The sequence below is a fragment of the Leptodactylus fuscus genome, chromosome 5 (assembly GCF_031893055.1).
Source record: "Leptodactylus fuscus isolate aLepFus1 chromosome 5, aLepFus1.hap2, whole genome shotgun sequence".
NCBI lineage: Eukaryota > Metazoa > Chordata > Amphibia > Anura > Leptodactylidae > Leptodactylus > Leptodactylus fuscus.
Window position 1 is genome coordinate 215,713,036 of NC_134269.1, and position 13,882 is coordinate 215,726,917.

The 13,882-nt window shown below is 41.9% G+C and overlaps 1 protein-coding gene across 9 annotated transcripts in view; it reads right to left on the reverse strand.

Annotated features, from left to right (window-relative positions):
• Positions 1–13,882, reverse strand: part of LOC142204139 (protocadherin alpha-C2-like) — a 198,166-nt gene that overhangs the window by 13,670 nt on the left and 170,614 nt on the right. For all 9 annotated transcript variants that reach the window (XM_075275414.1, XM_075275408.1, XM_075275409.1 and 6 more), the window contains one exon: positions 9,554–9,642. In XM_075275414.1, coding sequence (XP_075131515.1) covers positions 9,554–9,642 — 89 coding nt within the window. The remainder of the gene's footprint in view (positions 1–9,553; positions 9,643–13,882) is intronic.

Below are 13,882 nucleotides of genomic sequence, written 5' to 3' on the forward strand. Positions count from 1 at the left end.
TAGAGCTAATAAGAATAAATGAATTCCATTGAGAGTGACTATAACTGGCTATTATAGTACGTATAGAACCTGATACATCACAGATCTATCGCACCAGCTATTCATTACAATAATGAAGTATTATAGAATGAGACTGAAAATCAATGCATAGGATGTAATTACCTCTAATGTCTCATTACTGTAAGACTTCTGTGCAGGACATCCTGGGTCTTACATCTTCCAGATGAGATGATATTATATAATAGATTGACATGTCAAAAATTGGAGCAGACTTTAAGTTTAGTACTTGTATAGACATTGGGGCAGATATTTTATGCTTTGTTCGCCAGGTTCCTGTTTTTTGCACAAAAATATGGAACTTTTTGCTTTCTGCAACACGCTTGCCACTTTCCCAAAAAGAGGGCATGGCAAGGACATGCAGAGGACGGACCCCTCCAGATTTATTATCATACATGCCAGGAAACTGATGTAAATAATAATGGAAATAGACACCATCTAGTTCATGTAGATCAGGGGTGCCCAATACGTCGATCGCGATCTACTGGTCTATCGCAAAGGACATATGGGTCGATCGCGGGATGCAGGGATCCCCAGTGTCTGCTTGTTCACAGTGCAGGCTGAGAGTCGACTCTCAGCCTGCGCTGTGAACAAGCAGACACCAGGGATCCCTGGGTGGCCACATAACACCGCTGTCTCCTGCTCTCACGATCTGCCTGGCCCCACCCACAGGCATGGCCCGACCACAGGTACGCCCCGGCCCTGCCCATATGCCCGCCAGGCCCCGCCCACAATGTGGGTAGTAGATCTTTTGCCTTGGTCAGCTAATAAAGTAGCTCACACGCTGAAAAAGTGTGAGCACCCCTGATGTAGATGAACAGTGGTGGTGGCAGCGGTATTGAACCCTCCATTCATGATAGAGATATAAAGACTGGTCTTAAAAATATCAGTCTGCATAAATCTAAACTAAAGGGACTCTATCATTAAAATTGTATTTTTTCTGGGTACCACGTTGGAATAGCCTTAAGAAAGGCTATTTTTCTTCTACCTTTACCTGTCTTCTCTGCCCCACAGTTTGGTAGAAATCCCAGTTTTCTTCGGCATGCAAATGAGATCTCTTGCAACACTGGGGGCGAACAGCAATGGAGGCATTCCCAATGCTGTGAGAGAACTCACCAGCGCTGCCTCCATCTTCGTTCGGACCGGCCTCTCTTCGCGTCTTCTTCTGATGCTGGGTTCAAACTGCGCATGCCCACCCGCCAAAAGAAAATGGGAGTTTACACTTACTGTGTAAGTGGCCATTTTCTGGTGGCTGGTGAGCATGCGCAGTTGGCTTTGCTCGAGGCCCAAGGCTCGAGGCCTAGAAGTTTGAACCGAGCAGCGGAAGAAGATACGAAGAGAGGCTGTTCCTGAAGAAGATGGAGGCGTCTCTGGAGAGTTCTCTCGCAGCATTGGGGACGCTCTCAGTGTTGTGAGAGAACTCATTTGTATACCGATGCAAACCAGGATTTCTACTGAACAGCGGACCAGAAAAAACATCTAAAGGTAGGAGAAAATGATTTTAATATGTCTATGCATGAGTCCACTTTCTTTTTACTTTCTGCTTTAACATACCCTCAAAAAATAGGAAGTTTCCTATAAACTGTTTTCACAGGACCCTAGACTCACGTCTATGAGGGATCCATGCAAATAGATGCCACATGTTATCACCCCTAAACAAAAAAATAATTAATAGGGATATCCCTACCAAATAATGGCTGTATACTGGTATGCACCATCAGTAGTCATAGTGGTCGTTCACAGTATAATGCTCCCAAGTAGTATCATACATAATATAATACTCACTAGTGGGCCCCGCACCGTATAATGTACCCCATTAGCCCTCACTCAGTATAATGTTCCCATTTGCCCACTGGACAGTATATTGATCCCCATTGGCCCTGCACAATGTAATGTACCCCAGTGACCCCCGTGCAGTTCCCATTTGCTCACTGGACAGTACATTGATCCCCATTGACCTCACTCAGTATAATGTTCCCATTTGCCCACTGGACAGTTTATTGATCCCCATTGGCCCTGCACAATATAATGTACCCCAGTGACCCCCGTGCAGTTCCCATTTGCTCACTGGACAGTACATTGATCCCCATTGACCTCACTCAGTATAATGTTCCCATTTGCCCACTGGACAGTATATTGATCCCCATTGGCCCTGCACAATATAATGTACCCCAGTGACCCCCGTGCAGTTCCCATTTGCTCACTGGACAGTACATTGATCCCCATTGACCTCACTCAGTATAATGTTCCCATTTGCCCACTGGACAGTTTATTGATCCCCATTGGCCATGCACAATATAATGTACCCCAGTGACCCCCGTGCAGTTCCCATTTGCTCACTGGACAGTACATTGATCCCCATTGACCTCACTCAGTATAATGTTCCCATTTGCCCACTGGACAGTATATTGATCCCCATTGGCCCTGCACAATATAATGTACCCCAGTGACCCCCGTGCAGTTCCCATTTGCTCACTGGACAGTACATTGATCCCCATTGACCTCACTCAGTATAATGTTCCCATTTGCCCACTGGACAGTATATTGATCCCCATTGGCCATGCACAATATAATGTACCCCAGTGACCCCCGTGCAGTTCCCATTTGCTCACTGGACAGTACATTGATCCCCATTGACCTCACTCAGTATAATGTTCCCATTTGCCCACTGGACAGTATATTGATCCCCATTGGCCCTGCACAATATAATGTACCCCAGTGACCCCCGCACAGTTCCCATTTGCTCACTGGACAGTACGTTGATCCCCATTGGCCTTCACTCAGTATAATGTTCTCATTTGCCCACTGGGCAGTATATTGATCCCTATTGGCCCTCAAACAGTACAATATACCCCAGTTTCCCCCACGGAGTATAATGCCCCACAGTGGCTCCCACTTAAATTAACTGAAATGACAGGGACATCTTAAGGTTATAAAAAAAATACAATTTTTAGATGTCAATATACAGCAATGTAAATGGTTAAGTGCACATGACTGCATTTGATTTTGAGGCGGATTATTATTTTACGCCATTTGCTAGATTTTGATCTAATATAGATGACTGATCACATCCTGTAGAGTCGCCTTGTTATATTTACTACTAAAGCCCAATTACCCTAAGAAGCTTAGCCGGGTCTGTAAGTGTACGGTTTGTGTTATTGTCACCCCCAACAAGTAGAGATTTTCTGGCTGCGGTAATAAATGTGTTATGTGCGATTCCCGCCTCTCTGCATTCACACTATAAATCATCCTGGATGTTCTGCTAACAAGGATCTTCATGCATCTAATTAATGTGAAAAGCAGAGAGTGAAGATTTTCTTTCGGAAGGTCTATTTGCATGAATATGATTTCCGATCATTTCCTTAAGGTTTTGGATCCATCCGTTCCATTACTTGCTGCTGTTCCTCTGTTTCTGCGATACCCAGAGGCTGACGGGGACCTACAGAATAACATAAATATATTTGGCAGCTGACCTGGTTCTGCTCCTCTCGATTAGGAGGCTCTTTGTTTAGACAAAAGATGGGAAAAAAATGCAGCGTGTGTTTGTTTCATTGATAGTCTCGCTCTTGGAATTTACGAAAAAATGACCCATTTTAATTTTACAGTCGTTTTGTATGGGATGGAATCCGATGTCCATTGAAATGCCACGTCTAATGATTATTTGATCTAGTCCTGCGATCGCAGTGACTAATAGCTGTAGAAATGCTGAATGTCATGTGACTAATGATGGGCAATATGGTACCGAGGCATCATGAGATACAGGTACAAAGCTAGACCGATTACTAGTCACAGCTTAATGGTGTGACCAATGGACATTACATCAGGATGGACATCTTTCTGGAAGATATCTCTGAATTTTGATTGTGTCATATATATATATATATATATATATATATATATATATATATATATACAACCTGCTTTGGTTTCCAAGCTGTTATGAGTGGGATTAGGGCATCAAGGATTTACATGTCAATTCCTTTTAACGTGAGTTGTGCAAATTAATTTCAAGATGCCAAAAATGTCCCCCGAAATCGATTTAAAGTGTTGCTCCTGCCCTGTTCAGCGTGGAAATTCTCCAAATCATATTGAAATCCATGCAGTGAAAACATGATGCAAATGTTAATGTTATTTGAATTAAGATTATGCTGTAATTTTGTTTGTTTTTTTTTTAAATGTAAATTGTGCATGTTTCCCTATCAGTATGTCCTTGGAGTATGGGAGGAAATACATGCAAACTCCATGCAGACGTTGCCCTTGGCAGGATTCAAACCCAGGACTCCAGTACTGCAAGGTTGCAGTGCTAACCACTGAGCCACTATGTTGCCCCTGACTGTAGGTGCTGGGACTCCTTCAGCTACGAGGCCCCACACAATATAGCAATAGACAGTAGTAAGAGTTAAGGGAGTACAATGTGCATTGATGCACTGCCCCTGCAATGTATTGGATGAGATTTCTACAAAAAGTTGAGCGATTTGGATCAGAAAAGATCGGATCCTGATCGGCGATCTAGAAAATTTCACCACCTAAAAAAGATCGGGAATGGAATTCCGATCCCGATCGTTCAATTTACCTACACAGAAGTGCTGCCGCTGCCACTCGCCATTGTTCTCGGTCTGGTCCTCTTTTATTCACAGGCCTGAAGAGTGCCGTGCGTGCCCCCACCTCCCAGGCTAGTGTTACAGATGCTGAGAGAAGGTGGGGCTTGTGGCTTAGGAGAGTGTGGGCGGGTACAGGGCGGGGAGACATGAGTGCATCACCGCCTACTCCCAGCATCCGTAACACTAGCCTGGGAGTTGAGGGTATGCACGTTGCTCTGCAGGCATGTGAATTAGTAGTAGAGGAGTGAGAACAACACGGAGCGGCAGCGCTTCTGTGCAGGTAAGTGGGGGGGGGACTAAGTAGCTGGGGGATTTTTTAATCACTACACAGCGTGGAGTCCAAAAATTGACGCCTTCAATTTTTGGACTACATGCTGTGTAGTGAACAGGATCGTTTTTAAAATCTGATTTTCGATCATTAAAAAATCCAAATTGACTTGCATTGAGATTGGAATTGGGATCGAGATCGGGTTCAGATGGAAAATGATTGGAAATCAGATTTTAAAAACGATCCTGAAGTCTCAAGATCGGCTCAACTCTAGTCATCAATATTGAGGACCCCTTTAAGTTCATTCTACACTTCTCTGCCCAAGTCTCCAACAAACTGTAGCATATCCGAAATATAATAGTACAAAGCAAATAATCTCTGCCTTGTTTTCCCGTAGCTTTCAGCCATGTGAAATGTAATATCTCCCATTATTTCAGCTTATCGACATTTTATAAATAATTAAAGGATAAAACCTTAAAATGTTTGCTTAAAATTTCAAGTGAGTGCACTCGTGATACATTAGTGTACATCAAGGGATAATCTTATGCTGACTTACTGTCTTTCTAAAACTAGATCTAGATAAGTTCCTAAAGCAGACTAAAACCACAGACTTGCAGATCTGTGTGTGACCATAATGTGATTATATGGACCATCAATCAATGAAAACATTCAGCCTGAGCCAAGATCTGCTGTGTATATTATTCTAATAAGAGTAGTGAAGGCATGAATGATATATGAACATTGTCACTTATCAACCTTCATGGAATATTCTGTGTATGCGAACACATTGTAAGCAAATATAAGATGTAAGAAACATGTGGAAAATGCAATTCTCGAAAATATTGGCCGGTAAATGAACAATAGAATTCACTCTGTCCTACAAAGATTCAAAAAGTATCAGGATACATCACCAGTATGTAACCAGTATGGATTGGGGAACTTTCCTTTCACAAAAATTTGGAGAGGTTTGCCCTCAAATTTGTTTTCTGGGGGTTTTCAAAGTGTCGAGACATTGACTACAGTGTCCAGTCACAAGCCTCAGTTGTGTTGACCTTGCACCACTGACAATGACAATGAGGCTGAAAGGTAAAGGGGATATCCAGGATGCCGTGGTGGAAGGGTGATTTGTGAGTGGTGAGTCTCAAAAATTCAGGTTCAGTGAAACCCAAAAAATGTGGAACAAACCTGGTTCATTGATCTGTAGCAAAGAGTGTATGTGGGGGGGTCTGACTTCTGGAACTCAACTTATAAAATCAACAATGGAGCCTCAACCCCTGCCCTGCAGTACCTGACAAAGGGACCACTATGCACCGGTATTAATATCTAGTATGGTGGGTAAGGCTGATATTAGCTGGACCAGATGACTATCTTCTTGGAATGGAGACCACCCAATTTTCCTCTGGCATCTGATGTCCAGGGATAGGGAGATCAGCGATATGGACAGAGAGGGTAGGGTCATCTGAATCATACATATGATAAATTGGTAACTTTTCTGAGACGTTGTTCTTGTCAATATGCAAATTGACTCTTTGGAGCAACAAGGTGTTGCCAATGAACTCGTTGGAGCAGTGTCATTCAGGTGACCCTAGCCTATCTATCTGTGGGATTGGATTGGTATGTTGGGTTCTGGTGATATACAAAAAACTGCATCTCATAGAGGAACCGTATGATAGCACAATAAGGATGTATAGGGGCTTCTTGTCCTATTGAACGAGCTCTATGGCAATGTAGTGTGAATTAAAAAAAAATAGAAAGAGAGCCAAGGTGCTTCAGCCAAATAGAAAGAAATGGAGACAAAGTCAAAAGGGAGAACAAGTAGAAGGAAAAATCAGATGCAGCGAATTAAAATCAGAGGCAGCAGGGAATAGAAAAAAGTAAAACAAGATAAAAACGTTGAGTGCATGAAGACATCAGTAAGGCAGACGCTCGACTTGTAAGTTTAACACTGACTTCATGTATTTTTAATCATGTTATTTCAACTGAAGTCAGCAGTAAATGAGACAGCTGTAATGAGACAGCTGTAATGAGACCGCTCTCGACTTTGTCTCCAAGTAGTTCTCATACATAAATTCTTAAGGAAAAAAGGCAAAAACTTTACCAAAACTAGGAATAAATATTAAATATATTTGATACAAATATATTTTAGCTCTGTATTAAAGGGAGTCTACCACCACTGAAATGGTTGTAGGACCAGTTAGTAGGTTTCAGGTTTGCCCAAGCACAAAGCTTTTTGGGTTCATCACTGGGTCTTAGCTTTGGGGTTCAACACTGAGGCTTAGCTTTGGGGGTTCATCACTGGGGTTTAGAATAGTCACGTTGACATACGCCACGGAACATTTGAGGCTCAATCCCAGGCCTCAGTGGTGATCCCAAGGTGTGTGATGTCAGCTAGAGCCCAGAAGAAGCCTAAAGAGTGCACAAGGAGACCACTTAATGTTGCAAGGATGCCAAGATGAACCTCCACCTATTATACAATAGCACTTCTTCTTTTCTCCGAACAAGGTTGAAACAAATCTCATGAGGCTTTGTTTGGTTCTATATGTAAGTGGTTTTTGTCGGTGATAGACTCACTTTATGTGGTCAATGTGATAAATCTGGCATATTTGTAGACTGTCAGGTCTACACTGTCTAAATTTTAGCAAACATTAGTAAGTTATCACCATTGCTTCTGTTTAAAGATAAGTGGACCTCATGTGATTCGTTTGGATTTGCTCACAAGTTTAACTAAGTCTAAGCAAATTCAGTCTCTACAGAAGTCAATGCAACCAAAGTGACCAATGAGGTCCAGTCACAGCCCTTGGCTATAAATTAGGGCTACTGATGTCACCCAGAGCCGAGGGGATACCTGCGAACACATACCGAATGCCATGAAAGCGCCCAGGAGAGGTGAAGGAATTTGGGTATTATTTTGTCCTCTTCTCCTCTGCCTTTTTATACTTTGGGGTCTGAAGAGACCTCAAAGTATAACAAAGATTTGTAGGTGGTGAACCCCAAAAATGGTCATAAATATGATTTGTATAGCACTAAAATCTTTGGAACTGAGTGAAACATTTTGTAACATGGAAAAGTTTATTTCTTCTGTTTACCAAACATTGTGTGAGATTCTGATCTCTCTGACTTTTACACTTCGGTTACACATCAAAATACTTGTTAAAATTCTTGTGAATAGAAATCTACCTGTAGGCCTGTAACATGGAGATGTTTTTAGTTTATTCCCAAAGATTATATAAAAGGAAAAACTATAGTAAGACTAGATTCACACAGCTAACAATATGGACAGTGTATCCAGTGTTGTGGTCTATGGCAGGAAGTCCACAGAATCAGAACAACGGACATAAAGTTTTCCATGTTTGATGGATAAAAATATAAAACTTTCTCTTTGTTATCTATCTTCATTTACTTTGTTGGTAAATAAAAAAGTTCCATCTGCTTCCAAAAAAGACTGCCCCAGCAAGGAAGGACCAAGCAGTAAGTATTATATAGGAAACTCAGTTCCATCCATAGTGGATGTTCCTAAGGGCTCTACCTGTAGTATGTAGATGAAATTATTTGCTATTACCTGTTCTTATACCAGTAGTCTATGAGTTTTTGACTACCTACAACTCTTGAGTCTCATTCCTGCATCTACCATCAAGGGCACCTCAACCACCATCAGGCTCTGGGAGTCTTGCCATTAGGACATGCCCCGGAAAAAGACTATTACTCCATCATACCTCCTGCAGGCCACCTCATGGTGCACGGGAAGATCTAGTACAGATCCTTGACATTATGACCACAACTACTACTACTTCCAACTAGAGATGACCGAACACTAAAATGTCCGAGGTTCAAAATCCGATTCGAACAGCCGCACACTGTTCGACTGTTCGAATGGATTTCGAACCCCATTATAGTCTATGGGGGGAAATGCTCATTTCAGGGGTACGCAAAATTCGATAAAATCATACTTACCAAGTCCACGAGTGACGGTTGGGCTGGATTCTGCTTGAAGTCTTCTCCCGGCGCAGGGTCCCCTCATCTTCTTCCAGGTGGAATTCACTCTGCCTAGGCATCCGGCCTAGGCAGACCCGACTGTGCATGCACGGGCATGCACGCACATACACGCGCATGCGCAGTCGGCTCTGCCTTGGCCGGATGCCTAGGCAGAGTGAATTCCACCTGGAAGAAGACACGGGAATGCAGCGCGGAGAAGACTTCGGAAAGGTAAGAGAAGAACCAGCATTGATTGGCAGAATGTATAGCATTCTGCCAATCAACGCTGGTTCTGCATCGAACCTTAAACTTCGAACAGCTAGTAGTGTTCGATCGAGTATGAGTATTTTGAATACCGTAGTATTTGATCAAACACCTACTCGATCGAACACTACTCGCTCATCTCTACTTCCAACCTCCCGGCTTTCCTCCCAACTGGATGCTCTAGGAAGAGTTGAAGAGCTTCTTCTTTTGTACATGCGAGGATGGAGACTTCCTATATTCTTATTTCATGCAAATGTTTAACGATGTAATTCATTAGTTTTCATTACTTTTATATTTGAAGTATGTTCCATATGTAAGGCACAATGTGCAATGTAATATTCAACTATACCATATACTTGCATTTATTTGTTTGAGATAGAGTCGTCTTTACCTGGTGTGGCACTGGAAACTGTTGGCCACTGTTGTTCGAGTCCGACCGCTGCGCCACGTAAGACTGCTGCTCCTTCCATATGTACAGCACTGTACAAAACAATAGTAACAAAAGTGAGCAATGTTTGAAACACAATTTTATAGGAATAAAGATGAAATACGCTACAAATATAATACAAGAAAGACAATGCATAATAACCTAATTTTTGGTGTTAACGAAAAGCATGAAGGAATTATGTCGTCATGTTCTGTGACACGTTCTGATCACTTTGAAGGGAGGAGTGGGTGGCTCTTTTCATCACCTATTGTTAATGATGTGATCCTGACACAAGTAATGGAAATTTTTGTCTGGCTTAGAATGTTTTTCTCCTTCCTGTAAAATGGAAATCCCTGCCGCACATTGGAAGGTAGTTGTCCTATATAAACATATAACCATAGTACTGGAGTATGATGTGGGATTTAATCCAAGCTGGAAGGATCTCTTCCAAACAAAAAAAAGACACCTCTGCAGATAGTTGTGGTTTTTACTCTTCGCTAGGCCAGAACAGGGTACTAACTGGATAAATGGGGGTCAGGAGGGGTACTGTTACTTCATTTGGAGACTGCCATCTAAGAGTAAGAAAATGTAAGGCCCATGGCAATTCTAGGGAAAGGTATGAAAGTTAGGTCTCCTTGATGGGAAAAAGGAAAACTGTAGGTAATAATCTCCCCTCTGATTAGGTAATAGTTGCTCCCCAGCTTATAGTTCCCCCACAAGTAGTCTCCCCATATAAGTAATAGTTCACCCTCCCGCAACCAATAGGACCCCCTCCCCTCACATACCATCCAGTCGTCCAACATCAGTAAAACTCTACCCCACCCCACAAACCATCAGGTGCCTCACCATACCTCTGTTTCCTATTGTATTGAATTGTATAATGACTTTTACCCCATTTAGCACTGTATGGCAGTGTGTGTCTCTTCCATTCTCCTTCTGGCTCTCCTGTCTCCTAATTTCTGGAGCCAGAGGAACTAATGTAGGGATCCTGTCTCAAGTGTCCATTATAGGTATGTCACTGCGTCCATGGGGATTGAAGGAATTGGGCTTAGTAATTGATAGACTATTGTGTTCCCTCTTCTTAGAGTCTCTTGTAACAGGTTCAGTAACATAGAACTGGAGTATAACTGATGCTGTGCCATTATTTAAGAAGGGTAAAATGCTGTTAAAATGAGCAATTGCCATCCGGTAGGTTTGACATCTGTGATATGTAAAACATATGATGGTATTATGAAAGGTGACCCACAAACTATATGGTAGGGATTACTGTAAAAACAGCACAGACCCATGAAAGCAGGCCAAGCATAACATGCTTAGTTATAATGTGGAGGTAAGTATCAATCTGGATGGCGATCATGTGACTGATGTGATATATCTGCATTTTGCAAAAGTATTAGATCCTGTGGTGCACAACAGCTTTGTACCGACGTCACCTGACCTGAACAGACAGTAATAGTTTACTATGGCAGCTTTTGATTAAAGGGTAGGTACTTATATAATAGAACATTGCACAAGGGTATAATTTATATAAAAACTAAAACAGGTGGGAGGAAAAAACACAGATAACTGCGCTCTCCTTGAGGATCTTCAATGAACTATGCGGTATACCAACCCGAACCTCCAATCTGAGCTGGAGAAAACAGACCGCTCCCAATTTCCTGGAATGAGTTGTAGGATATAGCAACATGACCATTGAGGTGATGGTTGCAATCACTCTGGCTAACCGACTGGAGTCAGTATCAAAACTGATACGTATACACTGATGACAGTGAGCAAGAATCCTGGCACACCTCTAGGAACAAACATGGCCGTGGAACAGGAAAAAGCTTTATTCAATGAGATAACGCTTTTCGGGGTTTCACGCAACAGAGAGCGCACCCCTTTATCAGATCTCTAGGATAATGTGCAGCTGATACCAAAGGAAGCGCGAAAACCATGAGTCGCGTTATCTCATCGAATAAGGCTTCTTACTGTTCCACGGCCAAGTTTGTTCCTTGAGGTGTGCGCCACCAGGCTTCTTGCTCACTGTCATCAGTGTATACCTACCAGTTATATAAAAACTAATTAGATACAATTGATTGAGAAAAGAACTTGATAGAACTTTATCTTATTTTTAAAACTTATGTAACTATGACTGTAAATAGGGATGTGATTCACAGTAACAGGCTGATTCTTAAACACGAAGGATAAGACTGTGAAAAGGGCAAAAAACAAAACAAAACACAGCTCTAAGTAATATCACATTCATAGGGTAAAGGTATTATTATGGCTAATATTGTACAATAGAAAGACTAAATAGCTGATCGTTGAGGGTCTGAGTCCCGCGCCTATCCCAAAAACCATGAGTATTTTTCATCTGCCGCACATTATCCCAAGTAAAACACTTGGCTATCTCCAATTCTCCTATTGAAGTGAATAGGAGCGGCGTAGGTTCGTCCTTGGTGCACCAACCAATCGGCACGGTTATATTCAGCCTGGCTGTAGTCAGGCTTAGTGCTCAGGTAGGGGAAACATCCCCATTCTTGGGATCGGTGGGGGTCTCAGCAGTCAGACTCCCACCAATTGGATAGTTATTCTCTATAGAATGGATAGCAGATAAATACCGTTTGAAATCCAACAAAAGATATTGATGGAATATCCTTAGTTTGTGCCATTAACATGCAGAAGAAGCAGACATTGGTCTAGACCTATTTTGTTTGGACTTATAAACAAGGACACTTAGGTTCAGGCACTTTATGGAAGACCCGATTTATCATGCATTATACACCAGATCTATGGATTACAATGGACAACTGAGGTGGCAATTTTTTGGAGCAAAATTTTAGCTTTTTTTGGGGCACTGTCCACGATACATCCCAGTTTTGTAGTAAGTTGACAGAGAGGGATCGGGATTAAGGTAGTCCAAGACAGGAATGCCTCGGCCTGACAGGTTTACCGTAACTTGCAATAAAAAAAACTGGTGCAAGTTATGGCTGAAATGAATGCCAATCCTTGACTGGCAAAGATTTCAATTCTGGTGCACATGACCTCTCAAGATGTACCATTATGAAGATGCTGGAGACACACTAGCGGAGGAATAAGTGAAGACCAGTGACTGATACATTGATCTTAATAAATGGCATCTCTGTGTACTGAGAACTTGCTCACTGAGGCACAGTATAGTGGGAAACTGTTTTACTTGGACACTTGGAGAATGGCGCCCTGCTCATCTATATCAGTAGAATCTGTTGTACGATCACAATTGCCTAGGACACTAAAGCAATCTGCCCATCCGAGGTTGGAATGTTTTCTTGGTGCTATACAATAAGCTTAGGCGTACAATTAAAGTAAATCAAATTTGGAAACACAATAATGAGTCACGCCAATCGGTAAATGAAGGAGTGTCCCCATAAATATGACATCGCTTTCATTGTAAACAAAGGCAGAGAACCTTGAGAGCGACTGACCAAATTCAATTACTTGTGGTTAGACGTCTACATCCCTCTATAATCCATGCTCCGTACAGTCAATCTTCAGTAAACATGTGGTTAATTATTCCTGTGTACTACACATGATACATATATACAGTAATATGATTTGTGCATTACACATCTCCCGCCCACAATCCTCATGGGGCATATAATCCTACGAAAAATCACTCTGCTCATATACACAAGGCACTCTCACTATTAACTGCTATGAATACCAATGACCTCATGGATGACTCACCGAACACATTATAACATCGCAACCCATCGTATAAGATTACGCACTCAGCGCTGCTCCCTCTATACGGTATGTTTAGTCGCTATAATAAGTATCATATGGGGGTGTCATTTAGTATTTTGTACATGGTGACAATTAAGGGTTGAGCCGATCTCGAGATTTCAGGATCGATTTTAAAATCCAATTTCCGATCATTTTCCAGCCGATCGCGATCGTGAAATTTGCATGATTACCAATCGGGATCCGATCTTTCCCGCTTTTCCTGATTGCTCAACCCTAATTGTATATTATATATATACAGTAGGGTTGAGATTTCAAAATCCAATTTCTGATCATTTTCCAGCCGATCCCAATCGTGAAATTTGCTCGATCGCCGATCGGGATCCAATCCCGATTGCTCAACCCTAGTAACAGTTCCCCTTCATAATGCACAGTATGTATCTCCAATATGGAATACGCAGTCAAGTGTATCAACATAAAATAAACATAAAATTAAAAAAATCTTAGCGCATAATTTATAACTTACGAGCAAGCTCTGCTTTAGCTAAAATCTACACCAATAATTTTATTCCATTATTTAAGGTAACT